Source organism: Megalops cyprinoides, chromosome 18, assembly GCF_013368585.1.
Source record: "Megalops cyprinoides isolate fMegCyp1 chromosome 18, fMegCyp1.pri, whole genome shotgun sequence".
Classification (NCBI taxonomy): Eukaryota; Metazoa; Chordata; class Actinopteri; order Elopiformes; family Megalopidae; genus Megalops; species Megalops cyprinoides.
Genome location: NC_050600.1, coordinates 14,033,427 through 14,054,066, shown reverse-complemented (window position 1 = coordinate 14,054,066; position 20,640 = coordinate 14,033,427). Strand labels below are relative to the sequence as shown.

Sequence of the window (20,640 nt, the reverse complement as noted above, 5' to 3'; positions counted from 1 at the left end):
CACTGTCAAAATGCAACAGCTGCCTCTGTCTGGTCTTTAGCAGGTGAAGGGTGGAGAAGAACTGATTGTCTGGCACAAACGAGCGTGACTTTTTGGTCTAATTGGCCATTTTAAGTAACACTAGACTAAACAAGTAAATGATGGTTTATGATTATGTTCACGATTATGTTGCCTGTGCACCATCAAGACAACAGCCAGCAGTGTTGCTAGAGTAGACCATGAAACACACAGAGGCAGTACTTCACTGCCAATGTTACTGCAGTTACATCATTGTCATAAACTTTGTTATTTTTCACACTTAACATCATTTGGTAAATGGTGAAAAGTGCTTACTATTGTGCAGATCCAGGTCTTTCTATTATTCTGTTCAGAAGCAAATGAAGGGTAGCTGCTTTGATACATAAACTCGTTACACCCTCGAAAGCAGCAGGACTCACCCACACTCCTGTTCTGCTGTAGCATGGCTATGCTGGGGCTGAGAGAGGGAGGAGGAGGGGGGTACGTTGAAGGGGAGAAAGGCCTCTGTAAATGACTGAGTGGGCTGCTGGCCTTGCCCGCGTTCCCATTCATGGCCATCTGACCCTGAGAGACACAAGAGACACAAATGAAGATCTCAACGCTAACACGGTGGAACGTCAGCAGAACGCACACGAAATCTGGGATTGGGATTGGCATCAAGAGCATTGTTTCCTGCGGAACAGTTTACTATCATTAGTAGAGGATTGGAGGGAACACAAGTTGCTTGGTTATTGGTCAGACAAGACATGGAAAAAATGTTAACAGCGAGGAAAACACAAAAACAATCAATAAATCAATAAAGACACTGAATTAATGGGATGGCCAGATGGCCTTTATTATAATTTTTTTTTTTGTTCAGCTTCAGTTGTTCTGGGAGCAGGATTTGGCTAACACACAACAGTGTGTTGAAATGTAGTAATGGGACGGAGGCAGGAACATGATTTCATGATCTTTGTTTTTCACCACTGCTCTGAAGACTGACTGAGCATGTCGCGGTCAAAGCAAGGCAAACACACAGTGTTGGTTTAGTGAATTCCATGGGTGTTTTACTTAATGATTAATTATTACCTGGACATTCTTTTCACTGGCTGATAAATATTTACATAGCAGCAAAGAAGCTGGCAGGGAAAGCTGTAATGGTTTCTACTGTGCAGTCCCTATTTAACCTGCTGTGAATGTGGTCTAAATGAATGGACTATATTCAGTTTAATAACTTACATTTATCTTTGCATTTCTTCTTTATTACTGCAGTTGAAAAAAGAACTATGGCTGAATTATGCGGTCAGTTAGAATTCAGATATGATCAGGTACTTAATGTGAATTTAACTGAAATGCAGAAGCTTTGGAATTTGGACTTGGTACTGAATCAAATGACCCTCACAGCTCCATTATAAAGTGGCAGAATGCATTTGATGTTTTTGCTCAAAGTATGTGCAAGGAAATCACTTAATACATATGACCTATATAGACAGTTTAGGTCATGTTAAAGAAATCTAATATAAAAGGAAGACTATGTTTATTTTAATTAATAAATGGAAATTTGTGGTTTATTTAAGATTGGAGTATGTGAAGTCTGTTCTCAAGTAAGTTGATACTGAACTATACAACTATCAAATTAGAAATGAATTGTAATCCATGAGAAGAACTGACTTGAACTGAACTAAATGGAATGGTAAGGGTGAACTGAATATGAACTGAATTCAATTCCAGCATGAAATCAGAACGCAAGTTCATATTAAAGTACTGTACATCTGACACATGACATATTCTGTGTGATTTCATACACTGTGTACTGACGAGAGACCAAGGGAGGCTGCAGGATAAAAGGAACATTAGTGGTAGACCTGAGTCAACATAAACCAGAGACAGAGGTAGATCATTAGTGCTGTTTAGAACGGGAGAGCACAGGGAGCAGGCTATGATTTCCAGGGGGATGGCGGGCAGTTAGTGTCTGTGGCCTGCGCTCCTGTGTTAGAGCACAGCGGTGGACAGAGGAAGGAGGGAGCGCGGGGGCTGTGGATAGTTACATTAGTGACTGTGGCTGTGGTGGTGGTTAGAGAGGTGTCGTCGGTGACCGCGGACATCTGACTCAGTGTCGGGGACGGCGTCTCCGAGCTCTCGGTGGCGTCCAGGCCGCAGACCTGCAGCTCCTCCAGCACGGCTGTGGAGCACTCGCTCTGCGTGCGTGACGAGCAGTGACTGAGGGACGAGGCCGCGCCGCTCAGGTGCTGCCGAAAGTCAAGGGGGGGAGAGCTGCGCTCCTGCGGGGGGTAAGGGGTCGGGGAGAGGGCTTTGGGGGCGCGCGCGGACAGGGAGACGGGCGACTCTGCGCCCGCGCGGCTGTCGGGCGAGAAATGGGCTCGGTTAACGGACGGCAGCGAAGCCGGCGGGGCGGGGTCTGGGGACGCTCGTCGGTACGCCAGCGGGACCTCAAGCTGAGGGCGGAGAGAAGAATTAGGAGTGAATTAAAGCAGGCCGAGTGCAGAGGCTCGGGTAGGAAGTGTGTCAGTGCCGGATGGTGCGTGTTAGACAGGCCATGGGAGTCTGAACTCAGCTGCGTCAGACAAGCTCGGTGCTGAGCACACCTGCTCCGAAAGGGTCGAGAATGCCATTAGTGGTTTGTGAGATCAGCAACACTGGTCTCTGACGCACATTGCAGACAAGTTTTTTTGCTTGTTTTTCACAGCCAAAACAGAAACTGAGGACATCTGGGCACTAACTCTCTTGTAAGCACACCCTGTGTGCTATAAAATGAAATGATACGTTGGTAAATGTAGAATGCTTATTGGATTGCTTCCAGCAAAACATAACCCCAAAATAACATAAAAATGTGTCACGAGAAGTCAGAATACAAGGCCACTGTTTTTTCATGAAGTGTTGGCTGGCTGGCATCTACAATAATCATATTAGGAAACAGCCCATTGTAGCACCCATAATTAATAAATATATTGTAGTACAATACAGTAATACCACACAATAATACTGTAGTTAAATCCAGAAAATAAACAAATAGCCTGCAATGGATTAAGCAATGAATTAAATGAGTTGAGGTAATGGATGTAAAAAAAGCACAGTGGTTTAATGTAAACAATTTAAACTGATTAATAAACATGATGGACTTTCTGCTACTTTATTTGACAATTTAAAGTGATTAGCATATGCAATGGAAGACTTTCAGTGTTGTTCCAAAAAGTTCAGACAATCCAGCTGCTTGAAGAAAGGCCAAAACACACACTTCCAGCACATATTTCTGCAGAGTGTTTCAGTCAGCCACAGTGAAAATGACTTCATTTATTACCTGTACTAATATTACCTATACTCATTCTCTCAACAGATACTACTTTTACAGACAATATAATTGTTCTGAGGCTCCTCCTGCAGTGAGGGAAAACAAACTTACATGCACCTCTGATTAGACAGAGTTCCACTGTGCATGTTCACCATAAAGAAGGTCTCATTTTCATTTCCGGCAGAGGTGTGTGGCTCATTCCTTGTATTTCCCCGAGGGCTCTCATGAAAGATTCAGAGGTTACTGAGTCATTTGCATCCCAGCTCTCATTAGGTTGGTTATTTAATTATAACCCTGAGGAAATTTGTTAATGAACAAATTGCATGAAAAACAACTTCCATATTAAATGTTTCAAATTGCACTCTCTTTAGTCAGCCTGTATTTAAATGTTGTACTGATGAGTGTATTCTGCATATGTGCTATACATGTGTATCTTGGCCTTCAGGGTCTCCTGTACATTAGATGCTAATGGTTAGTGGAAAGGGAACATGTACATGATATTGCTGTGGAGAAGGGCATTATTGGGAGGGAAAGTTTGGAGACTCAGAATTGGGAAACGTTTATACCACATGCTCCCCTGCAGGAAGAGGAGGGGTCTTCCCTGTGTTCCTGGGTTCCGTCCTGTTGGGCTCTGGAGAGGGGACCTTAGGCCCAGAACCAAGCTGGTGGCCCTGAGCGGTAAGAGCTGGACCTATCTGGATGGAGAGAGAGGCTGTGTGCTTCTCGGGTGGGCCTCTAGAGCCTGGGGTAGTGGTGTGCTCTCTGGGGCCGGATTCAGTGGTGGTCTGTGGCCATGCACCAGAGGTGTTAGCGGGGTCAGGACGCTTGGGGAACGTCAGTTTAAGGGAGGAAACCTGACGCTCCTGAATCTGAATGTTGCTGGACTGAGAGGAAACACTGGCAATAGGAACAGATAAGGTGGAGCCAGTGGTCTTGGGTGGGACCGTGGTGCTCTCCGAGTATGAATAAGAGGCGGTGCTTTTTCTAGAGAATGATTCCTGCTCAATAGCTTGTGACCCTGGCTGACCCTCCTCTACGGACTGGATGTGACTATAAGAGGGGGGTTTGTGGCCTGGGGGAGTTAGGTGATAACTCTCTCTCCTAGGGGGTGGAAGTGGGACCTTATTAAGCCATAAAGATCCATACACACAACAATCAAGGGAAGACAGACAATGATAGATACATTAGAGGAAATATCCTTCTCCGTGTGGATAAAATGTCATCATCTCAATGTTAATGCCAAAAAATCTGTCCATATGATTTACAGTACAAACTGTGTTTATTTAACCATAACAGCAAAGCATTATATGAAAAAAAGGACAATGCTCTGATATTTTTGGCCAGAGAACAAAATTCCTCAGATGGTGATAATTGCGTGTTTGTCTCTAAAAGTGATAATTTTATAAACCTGGCATGACAACAAACATGAGCCCATTCCAGCCGTCTGTCTGGGCCTTGACCACCTACAACTTCCTTTCACTATTCACAGTTGCGATAAAGCACACACATTCCTCCGAGGGGACCAGGAAGCCTCCTAATAATCCAAGCTTGCCAGTGGAAATCACACATTCATTCACTCTGACCTATTTCAGCACATTAATAAAAAGATCAAATAGGTAATAGTTGGGTTCAGGTTCAGGTAAACAAGCCCTTTTAAAACATGGGAGCCCGCATGGGACTGTCGTAAAGTCCTCTAACACCACACAAGGCTTTTTAAAGATAAACTTAGCAGGAACACTCAAAGCACACTGAAATGAATGCCCAACATTACCACAATAACACACGCATATGAGCACTGTTTAATTTACCGGTGTTGGCGATCTTTTGTCTTGCAGATTGGGTCGAACACTTCGGAAGCCTTTGGCTGCCAAAGAGGAACTGCTGGCGTCTCCATTCCTCAGTCCATCACTGGTGGAGCAGGACCTCCAGACATCTACACAATCACAAAGCAAAGGAGTGACTTCCCCAACATGTCTGGATTATACCAGCCCCAACTCTTCCTGTTTATTCACCACATCAGACTGGCCAGTTATAAATTCCTTGGGACACAACTCTTAAAAGGGAAAATCATAATTTAAAGCATCATGATTGCGTCATTTAAGCAATATTGCTGTTATGAATTATAGGTTACCTGAATCTGATGAGTGAGATTCATTTCCTGCACAAAAAATAACAATGAATCATTTGAATATATATTTTTATCATGCACAGTAGTGTATAGATCCCATTTTAACTGTTAGCACATGTCACATGATTTTTTTAAAAAGTATCCCATTTGAAGTAAGTAACACATCCGATTGTATGCTGCAAAAATTTGCCTTTGGTATTGACATAACTGGTAGATTAAAAGGAAAATGGATTAAGAGCACACATACTAATAGATTTTCCTTCATAAGCTGACACCATGCAACAACAGCACCTCTGATGAGAACAGAACAAAATATGGCCAAAGTGGTACAGAGATAGTGATGGATATAGCAGTGGGTAGAGTTTAAAAGTAAGTGTACTGGGCCAAGAGATGCTGGAGGGATGGGCTGACACTGATAATGTGTGAGGGACACAGCAAACGAGGGAGAGATGGGACTGTGATGGAGTGACAGGTGCTGGAAAACAAAACGAAGAAAAGGAGGGACAGAGTGAGAGCTGGAGTGATGGGAGGAACAGATTTCAGAGACAGCTGGGGGGGGGGACAAACACAGTGAGGAATAGACGGGTGCAAGACTGATAGACGAAGAGCTGAAGGAGTAATACAGGAAGCACAGGCGGAATGATAGATAAGAGGAGAGAAGGCAGGGAGACAGTGCCAGGGAGGCTGAGCGGTCGCTTCACCTGCTCAGGAAGGCTTTCGGGGGGGATTACTTTTCAACAGAGACAGGAAATGGTGGGAAAATTCCAATGTCTTTGTTTATCCCCCTGACAACCATCTCAAGAATGCAATGAGGAAGGAGTCTGGGGCATGGCCAGGAGAATCAGTGGACCAAGACAAAGAACATGAATGAAAAGTAGAATCTCAGTTAAACGTTCATTCCTAGCAGAAATTAAAAGCATAGGTCTCCAGTCACAGACAAATGTTTATGGCTTAGGAGCTTTTCTCAAGGTTATGAAAATAATACCAAACATTTGAAAGTAACACAGCAGAGACTGTGTGTAATATTATTTGAATAATGTAGCAATCTTTAAGCAATTTTTAATTCCATATACTGACTTCATTCTGTCAAAATGTAGCTTCAGACAGAAATTGAGAGGGTAAATTCGATCTGGGAATAAACAAGAAGTAAATAACTAAGTCTAACATATGTGTTGAATGGAGTTCTGCACAAGAGGTTTCACGTGCTCTTTTTAAAATTCCCCAGAGATATCACACATTTTTAAAATGCCACATAAGATTCATACATGATTGAACATTTACATTGCTAGGAGTGTGGCATGCTGGTTAGAAAACTAAACTGATATAATTGAAAGGTTCACAGAGAACTGCTGGTGTGGGCTGCTCTTGAATAATAATATATGATTTATAACATATACACATATATGATTTATAAATGAATACTTTTATGTATATACGATGTGAGCTATAGGTCTGAACATAGAAAGAATAACAATGACCAATGAGTCCAATCAAAGATATTCAATCAAAAGTCATTGAATCACATTTATCATTCTTTCTATGAGTGTTTCTTCTCATTTTTATGTTTCCACAGATATTAGAAACACAGTAAAAAAACATGTTCGTCTTTTCACTCATCATTGTGCAACATGTATTGTGATAAACAGTATGGCCTGAATCCATATCGCTTATCTTCATCTCAGCAAACTCAGCTTATACTGACTCTAAGGAGAAGTGTTTTCACAGATAAACAAATTTGACAGTCAAAGTAATAGCAGTCTGTTTCATTTTGATTCATCCCCGTGGTACTTCTCAAATCCTGACTTCTGAAGAAAATTCAAACATTTGGATTTCTAAAACAGTTTTGACTTTATTTTAATTTCCAGAGATGCTACAATAAAACTGAACCACAGCAAGTCTTTTAAAAAGGGAATAAGCAGGAGGTGATACATCATATTTACAAACTCTGAGCCTGCTGTTCCTTGTCATGGGTGGAATAAATTACTGCTGAGGTCATGTCTGTATGAAGCTGAAACAAAAAGGGTCACGGGAAGAGGAAGCAAGGCCGAGAGGGAAAAAAAAATGACTATGTAAAAAAATAGTTGCTATGGTCAGAAACAACATCACTTACAACCCAACTACTGCACTTGGATTGGTGAACTTGTTTCCCCTTGTAAGCTCAGGGAGGAAGAGAGGCACTGCTCTGTAACACCACATCACAGCTCTCAGCCTGAGCTGCTTCTTTTAAGCGACAAGACAAACAGCTGATGTTGAAGACAGGAAGTGAAAGGCAGGTCATGGAGAGGCAGACAAAGAAGAAAGTGATGGGAGGTGAATGATGTCAGAGCACTGAGGTCTGAACTATATTTTTATTTGAGGAGGAATGCAACAACTTGTGAACGGAATGGACATTCTTTGAAATATTATGCTAATCTGTCAAAGAAATCATTATATGTCCTATTATCTGACTCATATCCCAAGAGTGATTTAGATGATTAAAAAACAAAATCTTACAGCATAAAATCACCTACTCATAGACTACCGTTCACGGGAATCGGGTATGTGCAGTTTTTTTCAAATGCAGAATTTACACACTGCTTATCAGTAGACCTTTAACTCATTCAAACACCCTGGAACAGATCTGAACAGTATTCGGTGAGCATGCATATTAGGTTGATTGAAGTTAATACCTGTGACCATATACAGGTTTGGAGAACTCTGGACTCTCTTCACAGGCGTTAAAGTGATAGACAAGGCAGTGCATTTACGAGCCCGTCCTCCACTATCTGGGAATCGCAGCAGCACACGCACAAGAACACACATACACACACACATGCCCACATACACAGGGGGTAAAGCACATGCAATATTATTGCTTGGTTGCAAAAAAAAAAGAATAAAAAAGAAAAAGCCTCACAGCTGCAAACAGCACAATATCAACATGCTGGATAGAACCATTTGAAAATAAATACAGCGCACAGTAAATCTCAAACATCTATCGGCATGCAAAGCAATAGATCAGGTGAGAAGTTTCTTAATGGGCTTCAAGCTAATCCCACAGTTTTTCAGACATGATTCAAATGGGTTCACCTCATTGGAAATTGGAGTTGCATAGTGCAATACACAAAATTTAGCAGAATGATCTGATCAACCTGTAGAATTAGTATCCAGAACAGTCTGAAATTATTTTTGTTAAGAACACCAGACAGCAACAACGTGACATGCAGAAGAAAAGCTCACTTCATCATTACACCAGACCAGTGCTGCTCAGGCCTGTTTCTGCGGGCAAAATGCGTATTCTGGTTTTAATTTCATCTGAGCTCTCAATAATTAATGTTTGACGTCACTTCAGTTGATTCAAATCTGCTTGTGCTTGTTCAAACAGGTGGATACGAGTAAAAGTGCAAGTGTAAGTTATTTCTGTTACCTTGAGCCCCTTGAGCAAATTAGTAATACACTCATCTATTCAACTTTAATGAGTAAGAGTAAGAAGTTGTTCAATGAGGCCTGGAACAAGTAATTGAACAACTGATTAAGCTTAAGCGAGACAGCTGAACCAAATTTGTTCAAAGCTTCAAGAGTTCTAATAGCTCCAATAGCTCTAATTTCACAAAGGATTTACGGCAAATTATATGCAGAGATGTCAAAAAAAAGATCAGTATTCAGCTACCGGCTCAGTCAAACCTAATTAACTGAGTTTAACTGGAGCACAAACCAGCCGACACGGTGGATTCCCAGGACCAGATCTGACAATCACTGCATGAACCCCGTGTACTGCATTGTCTACATTATGCTATCACTTAGAGTACTATATATTATTAAGGTTTTTGAAAGAGTATAATCTTTTTTCTCCATTCTGAACACTCACTTTCATTTCTTGTTAAGATTCTAATCCAAACACAGACCTACAACTGTGGTGACTTTTCACTGAAGTAGGGATCTTTAGATTTTGATTCTTCTAAAGTCAATTCTCAGCATCAACACAACTACTGCAATGGCAGAAACTCTCCCACACCCACAGACCAGGGCAGGACTTCCGCTGTGTGCAGCAGGGAATAAGCAGGTCACCATGACTCATGGTGCAGGCTGGCTGACTGGACGTGCAGTCTTCTGTCAGCTTCTCGGCTCATTTCATTTTTGCAGAAGTGTCAGCACACGTACGCTAAATCTCAATTGCCCGTCGTTTCCCAGAAGGCACGAGCTGAAGGCAGAACTGCATGCAGCTCTGTAATGGAGATCTCTGCGGAGGCCATGCAAATGCACACGAAATGCCAAGCTGAGCAAACACAGCAGAATGAGCTCTCCTTTGGAAGGGCAGCATGCATGTCAGTAATGCCATTTTCAACATGATCACAGGCACAATGGAGCGGAAGGCACCCCTCTGTACACTGTAAAATAATGAGCTTGCTATTCAGTTAAATTACTGCATATTTGGGCATACCTGTATTCATGTTGAAGATCTCTCCTTCTTGCAATACTCCTAGCAGTCACTCTATCCTGCAAAAAAAGAGAATGACACGTATTTAGCTGTACATACAGAACACCGTGACAGGCACTCGAATGCTTGCAGTTGCTGTAGCAAACAAGAGAAGGGAAACGCATTTTTCTTCTGCACTCATTTCACTGTGGATATGTGGGGATGAGCTGAAAGGGGTAAATGTGTGGACAGCATTTTGTTAGTAATGAAAGGTTTAACCCTTCCTTAGGTTTAAGGGTAAACTTATGTTGTGATGTCTGATAAAATAGGAGTTGTGCAACGTTAAATGACTTTACTGGCCTGACAGCTTTACATAAAATTCAAAGCAGGGTGTGGTGTCTAAATCAACAGATTATGAGGAGCCAGAATGCTCTGCTTCGGGTCACTCCTAGTCCTGGTGTTCACCTGACAAGGCAGGCAGTCCAGGGGGCTTCTGGACCTCCTTCCCCAAACTGACATGAGGCCACTCATGAAAGACTACACCTGCTTGGAATTTCAGCGCTATATTAAAACACACCCAGGACTCTGAGAGGCGCGTCGGATGTAATCCGTTACCCAGTTTGGACTGTTAGAGCTTAACAAGTTAGGAAAGAACCCTTAATAAGGCCTTGCCATGAACTAAACACTTTACCTGTGTTAAATTGCACACACACACACACACACACACTACAGGGAAAATAACGTATTTTAGTCTGCACTTCCTAAACCACATTATACAACTGTCCAGGTGCATGTTTTCTTTGTTTTTAATTGCATATAATCTTCCATGTTGGGTTTATATACATACATTATTAACAGATCATTTTTGTTACCTAACCATCATGTGAATGTGATGTGCGGATATGCACTGTATGCCTGGTATCTGTGTCACACCACTGGGTCTGCATTCTGGCTGATGTATGTCTGGCATGTGTGGGACTGTGAGAGGCACGTGCCTCTTGTCATACACACACGGGTAACAAAGCACAACAAAATACTAGCGGCAAGTCCATTCATATCTAGCACATTTCAAATAGTTAACATGCTCTGTTCTCTTATACAGACCAAGCACATACTTTGAATGGTGATGTAGCCTACATTTCTGAGCCATTACTCAAACAAGTATTTGCTGATCTCCATTTTTCTCCATGTAAATGTTTATTTTCTAGTTTCAAAGACAGTCTGGATTAATTAAGACTTAATGGCAACAAGTGCAATGACAGAGTTAAGACATTTGAGTACTGAAAGCACCCCAACTGTGGTTGAAATTACACTTCAATTAAAGAAGATGGTTATCTTGCCATGTGCTGAAAATATGTGTTGAATATACTTTCTTTTAAAATTATGGTTATACCTTTCAATGAATAGCAATAGCAACAGTGTATTTTGGTATAATGTAAGAGAAATCTGTACTATATTCACAGTACAATCACTCAGTGTGTGTAGCATTGCGTGCACCGTAGATCCATACAGGTAAAGGCACCTGAACTGAACAAGTAACACCTTACAAGTAATAAAATAGACACATTACATGATAGCACATTCATGTCAACTTTATGCTGTGCATGCCTGTACACGTTTCAACATGTACCAGAGACCATGCCCATATTTACCCATTCAAATATAAAATCATCTATAGAAATGTTGATAGCATATTATTATTATAGTGTCTAATCAGCACTGTAAACTGAATTAGGACTGTAGCAAGCATCATGAAATATTAAAGCCAAGTCCTAGTCACCTTAATTAACACACCTGGCTTTGACACATTGCTTAAGAATAATCCATTTTTATATGGCTGTAAAGCATTACCCTAAAGACCAATGTGACAGTTCAGCCTCCACAGGGAATCTTTGGCTTGCAGAATTATTACAGAGCAGAATGCATTTTTGCTTGTGCTGTTGCACCAGCAATAAGAGGTGCACCTGGTTTGAACTTGGCACATGCCACCAGAGGACAAAAGGGCGAGCTGAAGACTGACAGTCACAGCAGGGGGAATAACACAGGGATCAGCCCGTCACGATAAGGAGGTGCGACGCACTGACATGGACAAACACACCGGACACGCTGCCAAAGCCTCATCTCATCAGCATCACACTTCTGCTCAGCACAGCCAGCCACAATGTTTTGCTTTTGCTTCACCCAGAATGCTTTGCAACCTGTGGGTGCAGACAGCAGAAGCCCTGCCACTTAGCTTTCCTTAAACATACTGTAGCTTTGCCAAGTGGAGCAAAAATGACAAACTGTTATTAAACTGCTGCTGTCACACATCTTGGTGCTGTATGCACAAACTATGTGTGAGTGTATGATTGAGTGAGGCAGCATCTGAGACTGTTTGCACTAAGGATACTCCTCTGCACTGCTCTTCACCACAAAAACTGCAGGCAGAGGGCCAAGGCTGGCCGACACAAAAATTATTCACTCTACTGAGAACAGAGTGAAATGCTTACAATGATCAAGTGTAACTTTCATAATATGCGCAGAGAAAACCCTTTATCATGAGCATATACACATACATAATTCAAATCATGCAACTGATCTGGGGGACATTCTATGTACTTACTACAAATTTAAGCTATAGTGATATGGTGTTCTGCCCCAATGTTTAAATCAACCACTGAAATAAATATGGACAAATTTCAAATTTCAAAACAAATAATTGCATATATTATCAAAAAATGTTACACAAGAATAAAAAACACCTAGTTGAAATACCTTACCAATAAACTGAAATACATATTTCATTTTTACTTGTGTTAGTAGTTGGTCTCCTTACAGTGAGCAGGACTGCTCTGTTCTGATACTGCACATGACCACTTATATGGTTCTAGAGCCTTTTTAAAATGGAGAGTGGTTCAAATAACGAAGCTAAATCCATGAGATATTCCCCAAGCTAGTCTTGTCAACTTTTGATCCATCAAACTCAGCAAAAAGTACCATTTTCTGAAAGAGTTCACCACAGTCTCTTTAATGAGTCCCCAGCTTCCAAACTTTTCTCAAAAACAGGGTGAAGCGGAGTGGGCTCATGCGTGTCTTCTCCTGATAGCCTGCTTTTCATTTAGGCCAGCATTCTTCCACTCTTTTTCACTTTCTGTTAAATGAAACCGAAAACCGGCAGATGTTGCAATAGGTGCCTATTACCTCCAGAACCCTTTGATTTCAAGAGGCATGGAGTTTTCAGGTGAAACAAGCTCACACACACACACACACACACACAGGGATACATCTATGTATTTGACAGCTGACAGGTTCATATTTGCCACATGTTTCACCACTGACAGTGTACACAGGGAATTCACACACAGAGGACCCACCCACTACAGTCAGTCAGTCACGAGCCGAGAGAGAGGGATTGTGGGATCTTTATAAAACAGTGACTCCAGGGCCCGCCTGAAAATAAATCTTAACACATCCCTCCCCATAAATCTAGTAAACACACAGAGACTGCATCTCTTCGTTACACAAATGGACCTGGATAAATCAGGGGTTGTAATGGCCTGTCAGCATTAAATGAAGGACAGATTAAGATATTATATTTCAAGGGGCAGACGAACGGCGACAGAACAGCTGTAGTGGCTGAAGGGGACCGGCCAAGACTGGACATGGTCCCAAAGTCCTGCGAGCGCTGCTCTGTCCCCCTCTTAGACAAGAAAGGATTATTCCTGAAGAGGAATTCAAACGGGGGGGAATTCAAAGGGGGGAAGGGGAGGGGGGTTCTGTTGTGATCAAAAGCAATTAAGACCCCATCAACGGAGCAATTATTCATTTAGGCCTGCCATGGATAGCGACAGACTGACACCAAGCTAAATCTTCTCCACAACAGAATTATGGTGATTTATTTTAAACCACCATGCTATGTTTATTAAGAATTTGCTACCAACAGCTGGACAAGTGCTGGACAAGCCACTTGGTAGATTGATATCCCTGTTGTAAACGGGACAGAGGCAAATGGACAGAGAGGGCACGGGCTCACTCCCTGCAAGCTTTCTGTGTCGGTTCTTGAAATAAACACAGTCGATCTCGACTCTCCGTGTCTTAACTTGGAGTTACCGTAGTACGCAAACACATGAGAACATCCTGACAGGATCTAGTGTAGGGTATCATGAGTATGCCATAGCTGGAATTTGTGGGATACCTTTGTGTTAAGACCATCTCCTTTTAATATTTAATTTGTTCTGCATGTCTGGGAATGAATTTCAGAATCTGGCATTGCATTTCTTAGTACATAAACAAACAACCTTATATACTGTAAAACACCAAGTGACTACTGTAAAGTTGAAAAATAACTCACTTAATACAACTTCTAAATACCCCTCTTTCAAACAATTTGCTTGCTCAATCAATACAGCAATGCAAGTTCTGAAATTTCTATTTTATTTTCCATTTCAAATTAACCAATTTGGATTCCCAGTTTGGAGCTGTCTGAATATTATTTGTAAAAACCTGCATGTTGAGAACACACTAGTTAGAGTACACTTGTAATTCAGATTTTAACCTATACCATTTAATTTTCTTTAAAAATTATTGATCTGCAACAGGAGCTTCAGTATGTTTCCATAAACCCTTCCAATGCCTGCACAAATTCCTTGCTGTCTGTGTTTATTTGCTGTGCCCTGCTTGGTAACCCTGGGCAGTTCCCTTGTTTATTTCTTATTTACAGTCTGTTCAGAGTAAGTGCAGTGAATTGACTGGTGAGGGGCTGAGTTGTCCTCACACTCTGCAGTGTAAATTCTTCTTGGCAGAAGCAGTGAAGCCCAATCTACCCCTGCACCTCCATTAAAAACACATTGGACACAGTGTCAGAACTCAGTGTCCCCAGAAAGCATTCAGTCAATGAACTAAAACATGAGTTCAGAACCCAAGGTGACAAGGGCCGGCACTGTGGCCCACTAGAAATAGCGCAGGCTCCAGCCATAAAATTTATTTTTTAAATGTAATTGTCAGTTTATTAATGTTTATCTATCCAACAAGCAAACAAAACATGGGGGAACAGTGCTTGGAACACATACTGAAGCTCCTGAAAACAAAAAAGACAAGGAACTTTTTTAGCTTGATCAAAGAACTGTGCAATTACATGAGCAATGACAGTCAAACATTTATGACAGCATTCTTTTTTGACAAACTTAAATCCACCTCATTATGATATCCTCAGCTACTGTTCTGCTTGAAGAAACACTCAAGCTATTCAATGTTCTATGTTACCTTTGCATCTTGGCAAACATCGAGTAAAGACAGGAAGTATGCCTTTTGTCTCCACCAAACTATCAATCAAGTGGACAGGACTTTAAAAAGAGTAGATATTTCACCTTTTTCATCTTCCCTTTAGTTTTAGTAATAACCATCACCCATTGTCTAACACAGATGCTATATGCTGCAATTGTATAATCATATTTCATCAAGTATGCATTCAATTAATATCTTAATAAATTTGTATCTCTGTGACAAAACCTACATTTGCTGGGTCTGAATACTTTCTGAGTGTTTCCAGTTCATAAACTACAATGTGCACAGACAAACTGTACAGACTGTGAACTGACAATAACATATTACCTTCTTCATTTCTGAATGCTCAAAAGTGAATTTCCTTTTGTGTTTGGATAATTGACTACATGTGCCATTCAAGTTGAGACAACAGAAACATTGTGTGGAGCCCCACTCCACACCAATTTCCACACAAATGAAAGGCTGGATTGTGATATTCAAATTAGCCATGCAATTGGCTCTGTGTTGATTCCCTTGGAAAAATAAGTCTGAATTACCCAGGAGCCATGGGAAAGCTATTTGAATATTGTTCCAACGCCTAAATGTAATGCTTTTGCGCCAACAGAGGAAATGAATTTCCATCCTTTACAGTGAATTACAACGGTATTGAGAAAGAGCATGAGTACATATATGTATAATGGACAGAATTGCACTATACATGATATATAAACATGCAAAAACTACACTGTAAAAAGTATTGTACAGATACAGGCTCATGACACCATTGAGGAAGCAAATGACTGGGAAGTTCTGCTCAGTGATGAAGGTTAAGTGACAGTTAACGAATTGGTATAGAAGTTTAAGTGTCAACAAAATGTTCAAGATGGAAACCAAAAACAGAATTTCCCTAATATAGACTAACAGTGTTCTTTGAAAGCATCCCAAACAAGATGGAAGCATTTTCAAAACAGCCGTTTTAAAACTGCACAAGTCGGATAGAGCAGGACATAATGGATTTCCCTCATGCTCAGCTGTTTTCAAAATAAAAGTGCCACAACAGCTAACAACAGATAATGCTCGCATTACGGAGCGCAACAACAGAGACTAAGAGCCCAACTGACGACAAAACAACTACCTACAACAAATATTATCTGGTGTGAAGAACCGTTCATGTTTATGAGTCAGCTTGTGTTAGAGACACGTGCATGCGCCTACAAAATATAACTGCACAATATTTGGAAAGAGGCTGGATCAGCACCACAGGAGCTAGAGATAAGCAGTCCCTGGATTCTGCTTTAGAGGTCATGGGCAGTCAGATCTGCGCTCAGCTACTTGTGCTGCAAATTGTTGGCAATACAAGAGGAGCAGGCTGACCGCCTACAAAAATCCAAATGATAGTCTTTGGAATGCTTTTCTATTGTCCTCCAATACATTATCCCCAGGCATAAACGTACTACAACATAAGTGTCTACCCATCGGCACTAAATAGCAATCATTTCAAGAAGTGAATTAAGCAAAAGACTGCGGCAGGGAAGAGATGAAGTAACACAGCATGCAGTTTTATTTTATGATTTATTTATTTTATGAACAAAACTCTGTCATAGGTATTCCTGAGTTAATGACAACACACTTAAACCCTACAAAGTAACATCTGGGTTTAGCCTTTGTAAGATGTTTTATAAATATAAATACCTTTTATTTCCTTTTGGAGAGGAGTCCACTTTGCTTTTCTGGATTATGTTGGTTGTACAATGTGCCGAACATATACACTCTAGTTGGAAAAGGAGATTTGCAGCTTGTCTTTTAGTGGTCAGAGTCTTGGAATACAATTGCAAGGCGTAGCTTTCTTCAACAAGGCAGAAGCCACCTCTGCTTAGCGGTTGTAAGACCTAAACAAGCTTCTCTTCGCTGTGGATGTCCAGACCATCCAAAAAAGGCAGAATCTCCTGCTTACGTTCTGAATAACTGAATTCAAGCCAGGCTATTTATATTGCACATTTTTGTGGGAAGAATGTGGGCACAACCAGTCCTATGTGGACTAAAATGGTGCTTTGGGATCACAATCAGATTAAGCAGGGAACTGTGAAGTTTTGTTGTTCCGCTTCTGTTCGTTTCTCCTAATGGATAAAGACCGTTTTTTTTTTTTGGGTTAGTTGTTCTGAACCCTGAGATAATTTGCTAAATAGCTCCCATGTGTTTTGGCGTGCCTCTCTGTGTTCAACTTTCAAATGCAAGTTTTCGGGAGCAGTTCATAAAGGTTGAAAATATGGATGCCACAATCGTGACTTATCACAGTTTAGTGTCCCCTGACATCCCTCATTAGTTGACATGTTCTTCTTTTCAGCTGCATGTCCTCAGCTCATAATAAAATATGATGTGCCACAAAGCTGCACTGCAATCCATGTATCATTTCAGAAAGAGCTCTGAATACGCTTGCTCTGCATAGGTGTAGGCACTGAGTGAGTTTTCAAAATATTATCATTGATTTTTTCAGTTGGGCCATTCATATATCCTGTTATGTCCTTCTTGTGTAATTGAAAGTGAAAGATCTGATTGTATAGCAGTAACACGTTTTATTTCAATTGTAAAGAGACCTTTCAAAATATCAATACCATCTTTAAGGCTGAATTAGTCAAACCCTGAAAAGCCACTTCATCACGCTGATACATTACATTCATCTCATGCCTTACTGGTTCTTCAATAAATAAGTATATTAACAGACCACTGATTCCAAAATCAAAATTGAATGCATGTAAACAAAGTAAATACTTTGTGTAATACTGTGCCTTACCAGACCCAATGAAGACACATGTCCAACTAATTAAATCTTAATTAACAAGAGAGCAACTGGGTGAAAATGTAATTTAATTTTTACATTTTCATATTACAATTTCACTTGAACTCTTGTGTACTATTCAATGTATGCCTCTTTTCCTTTTTCTTGCAACTCCACCCATTCCAACTGATTAGCATCATATTGTGATTCTAAAATGAGAAAATAACCAGATCAAGACAAATTCAAGTAGCGTCTTTACGTAAGCAGGGACTTTTTTACTTGTTTGAGATGGTGCATTAGGCTGCAAACAGTTCCTCAAGAACTGTTTTAGCCTCCTCTCCACAACCATAACGTAATTAGATGATGGTTAACTGGGAATAATAGCATAGCATTCAACCACTGAAACCCCTAACACGGCAGATGGAGCATCACTGAGGTACAGCACTTTTTTTCAAAGCACTGCCCACAGTCTTCTTATGCAAAAAGATAAACCACAAACCCACAGTGTTACAAACCCAAAGCTACACAACTCAATCTGAAAAATCTGAATGAAAAAAAAAAAACGCTGTAATGTTCAATTTCCATATAATACTATAACAGGTACTAAATTTAACATGTAAGCTTTATTACACTGCTATGCAAGAAATCTGGAACCACAGTGAATACTCTGCACACATCTTGTAAGGTTATGAAGATTGGGAACTTCAGACCAATGCTACATATTTTACCTGGTATTAATTCCGACTGTGTAAATGAACCCATCGTTCCCAACCAACTGTGAGTGAGAGAGAGTGAACACGTTCGCATCTGAGCTGTGAGCTGGTGAGGGAGCAAAGTGGCAACACCCTGCCAAAGCTACAGCAGTGGGGCTGCAATCCAGCCCCCTTCCATTAGCAGACCTGGGTGCTACCGAAGCGTCATGTGAATCTGTCACTGCCCGGAGATCCATCTCAGTCACCGCGGTGGAGATAAATCACACTTTAAACCGACAGAGATTCTTTCCCCAGAGCGCGGTGACAAGCTCATTAACAGCCACACAAAGGTTTCACAATTCAGCACAGTGCCAGGAAGATTAGGAATTCAAATATGTGTGGAGGCTGCAATTTGTCAGAGAGGAGCATAATAAGGATATTGTTTGTACATTTCTCTTTATTTTTCTGTAATATACTAAATAGTGCTTATGTAGTTTATCACAACGGCAAATCATTATTTTGAGAAATATCCCCTTAATCATTTGCTGTAAAAATGATTAGTTGTTACTTACTTATAAGTACTCATTCAAGTCACCACACAAACAGCTTAGTGGTCTTACTTTATGTAAGTAATCACATAAAATACTTAACAATGACAAATTTCTTCTACATGAATAGACTAATGCACCACAAATTTTGCATGCAACACACCGGTTCTCAGTGCTGTTTCTCGGCTTAACGAAGCTGTAAAAATGTCTTCATAGTTTGTTTCCTTTAGCCTGTATTTACACTAGCACATTAAACCTCATATAGTAGAGCACAAACATTAATGTGTTAAAGCAGGAAATGATTCCCAGGAGACACATGGCTCAAGCATTGCTACAGCAGATGTACGAAATTTTTTGAGGACACATGAGTTTTATTTTAAGTTCAAAAACAACAACAACAAAAATATCCAGAAGGCAAACAAGGAATGACTGAATCAGTGAAACAGGCCAGATCTTTGGATCTTTACTGTCAATCCCAGACATCACATTATTGGTGTAATTCCCAACAATGTGCAGTGTGAGTTATATATGGGCAGCAGGAATACACTCCTTAAAAAGCCATGGCGGGTTCGTTATACACCCCCCAGAGGATCATCTTGTATCAGACGGCTCCTTCCAAACCTGGCAGAGTCTCCATAGGGACACAGCCTGACAGCTATGTCTACGGCAGTATTTCATGGCCAGGACTAGCTATATTCCCCTCAACTCTCTGTAGGCCTTAATGCTACATAAATTACAGGAGCAGAGGAAAGCAAGGCCTCAGAGTGAGTCACAGATGCCAGGCGGTGTTTTCACTGTGTCAATGGCACTGCAGAAGCAGGCACACCTGCAAAGCTTTTTCCAGAGAAACAGAACAGCTGAATGAGCTCTGTAAGGTTTTCTACATAGTGAAAAACATAAAACAACACTGTAAGCTAGGCTTTAAGCCGCTCTGAAAGGCTTGCTTTGTTTTTCCAAATAAGCCAGTATTCACGAAGGTGAAAATGTACTGGCGCTGAACGGAAATTGTGAGCATGTCATAATCTAGCCTTCTTGTCTTGATAATGTGCATGTGTGCCAGATACAGCAGTCATTCACTTGGCATGGAACTTATCTTCCTGCCACATCCCACAAAATGTAAACACATGCATGTGAATAAAGGGAAAATTTGAAATTAAGAAAATGAGGGAATCAAACCAAGATGCCAAAATTCATGGTCTGAATCATGTTCATTAGCATAAACATCAGATCACATAAAACAGGACACTGGTTAACTGATAAGTGAATTCTGCATAGCTCTTAAACCTCATGTGAAGCTCACACTGTTTTGTAACAGCCTTGGGGAAGTACAGTGAATACTCTACCGCTGAGAGGACAAAAATCAGCATGAGCTTATTGCAGGAGTAGCATTATGATTTACTAATACATTTATATTTACATTTACATTTTTGCAACCACCCAAAACCATAAAAAACATGCCAACTAGTTTTAAAAAACTCATCTCAATGAAGTAACTATAAATGTGAATTAATATGTAAAACAACACACTTCAATGTTTAGGATCACCCATTTA

The 20,640-nt window shown here is 40.8% G+C and overlaps 1 protein-coding gene across 1 annotated transcript in view; it reads right to left on the bottom strand.

Annotated features, from left to right (window-relative positions):
- The window catches only part of sorbs2b (sorbin and SH3 domain containing 2b), a 58,066-nt gene that overhangs the window by 24,886 nt on the left and 12,540 nt on the right, over positions 1-20,640 (bottom strand). Inside the window, exons 3-8 of the mRNA XM_036550764.1 lie at positions 9,856-9,911; positions 5,439-5,465; positions 5,116-5,240; positions 3,874-4,428; positions 2,046-2,453; positions 438-582 (exon numbers count right to left, since the gene is read on the bottom strand). Of these exons, the coding sequence (XP_036406657.1) occupies positions 438-582; positions 2,046-2,453; positions 3,874-4,428; positions 5,116-5,240; positions 5,439-5,465; positions 9,856-9,865 (1,270 nt within the window). The 5' untranslated portion in view covers positions 9,866-9,911. The remainder of the gene's footprint in view (positions 1-437; positions 583-2,045; positions 2,454-3,873; positions 4,429-5,115; positions 5,241-5,438; positions 5,466-9,855; positions 9,912-20,640) is intronic.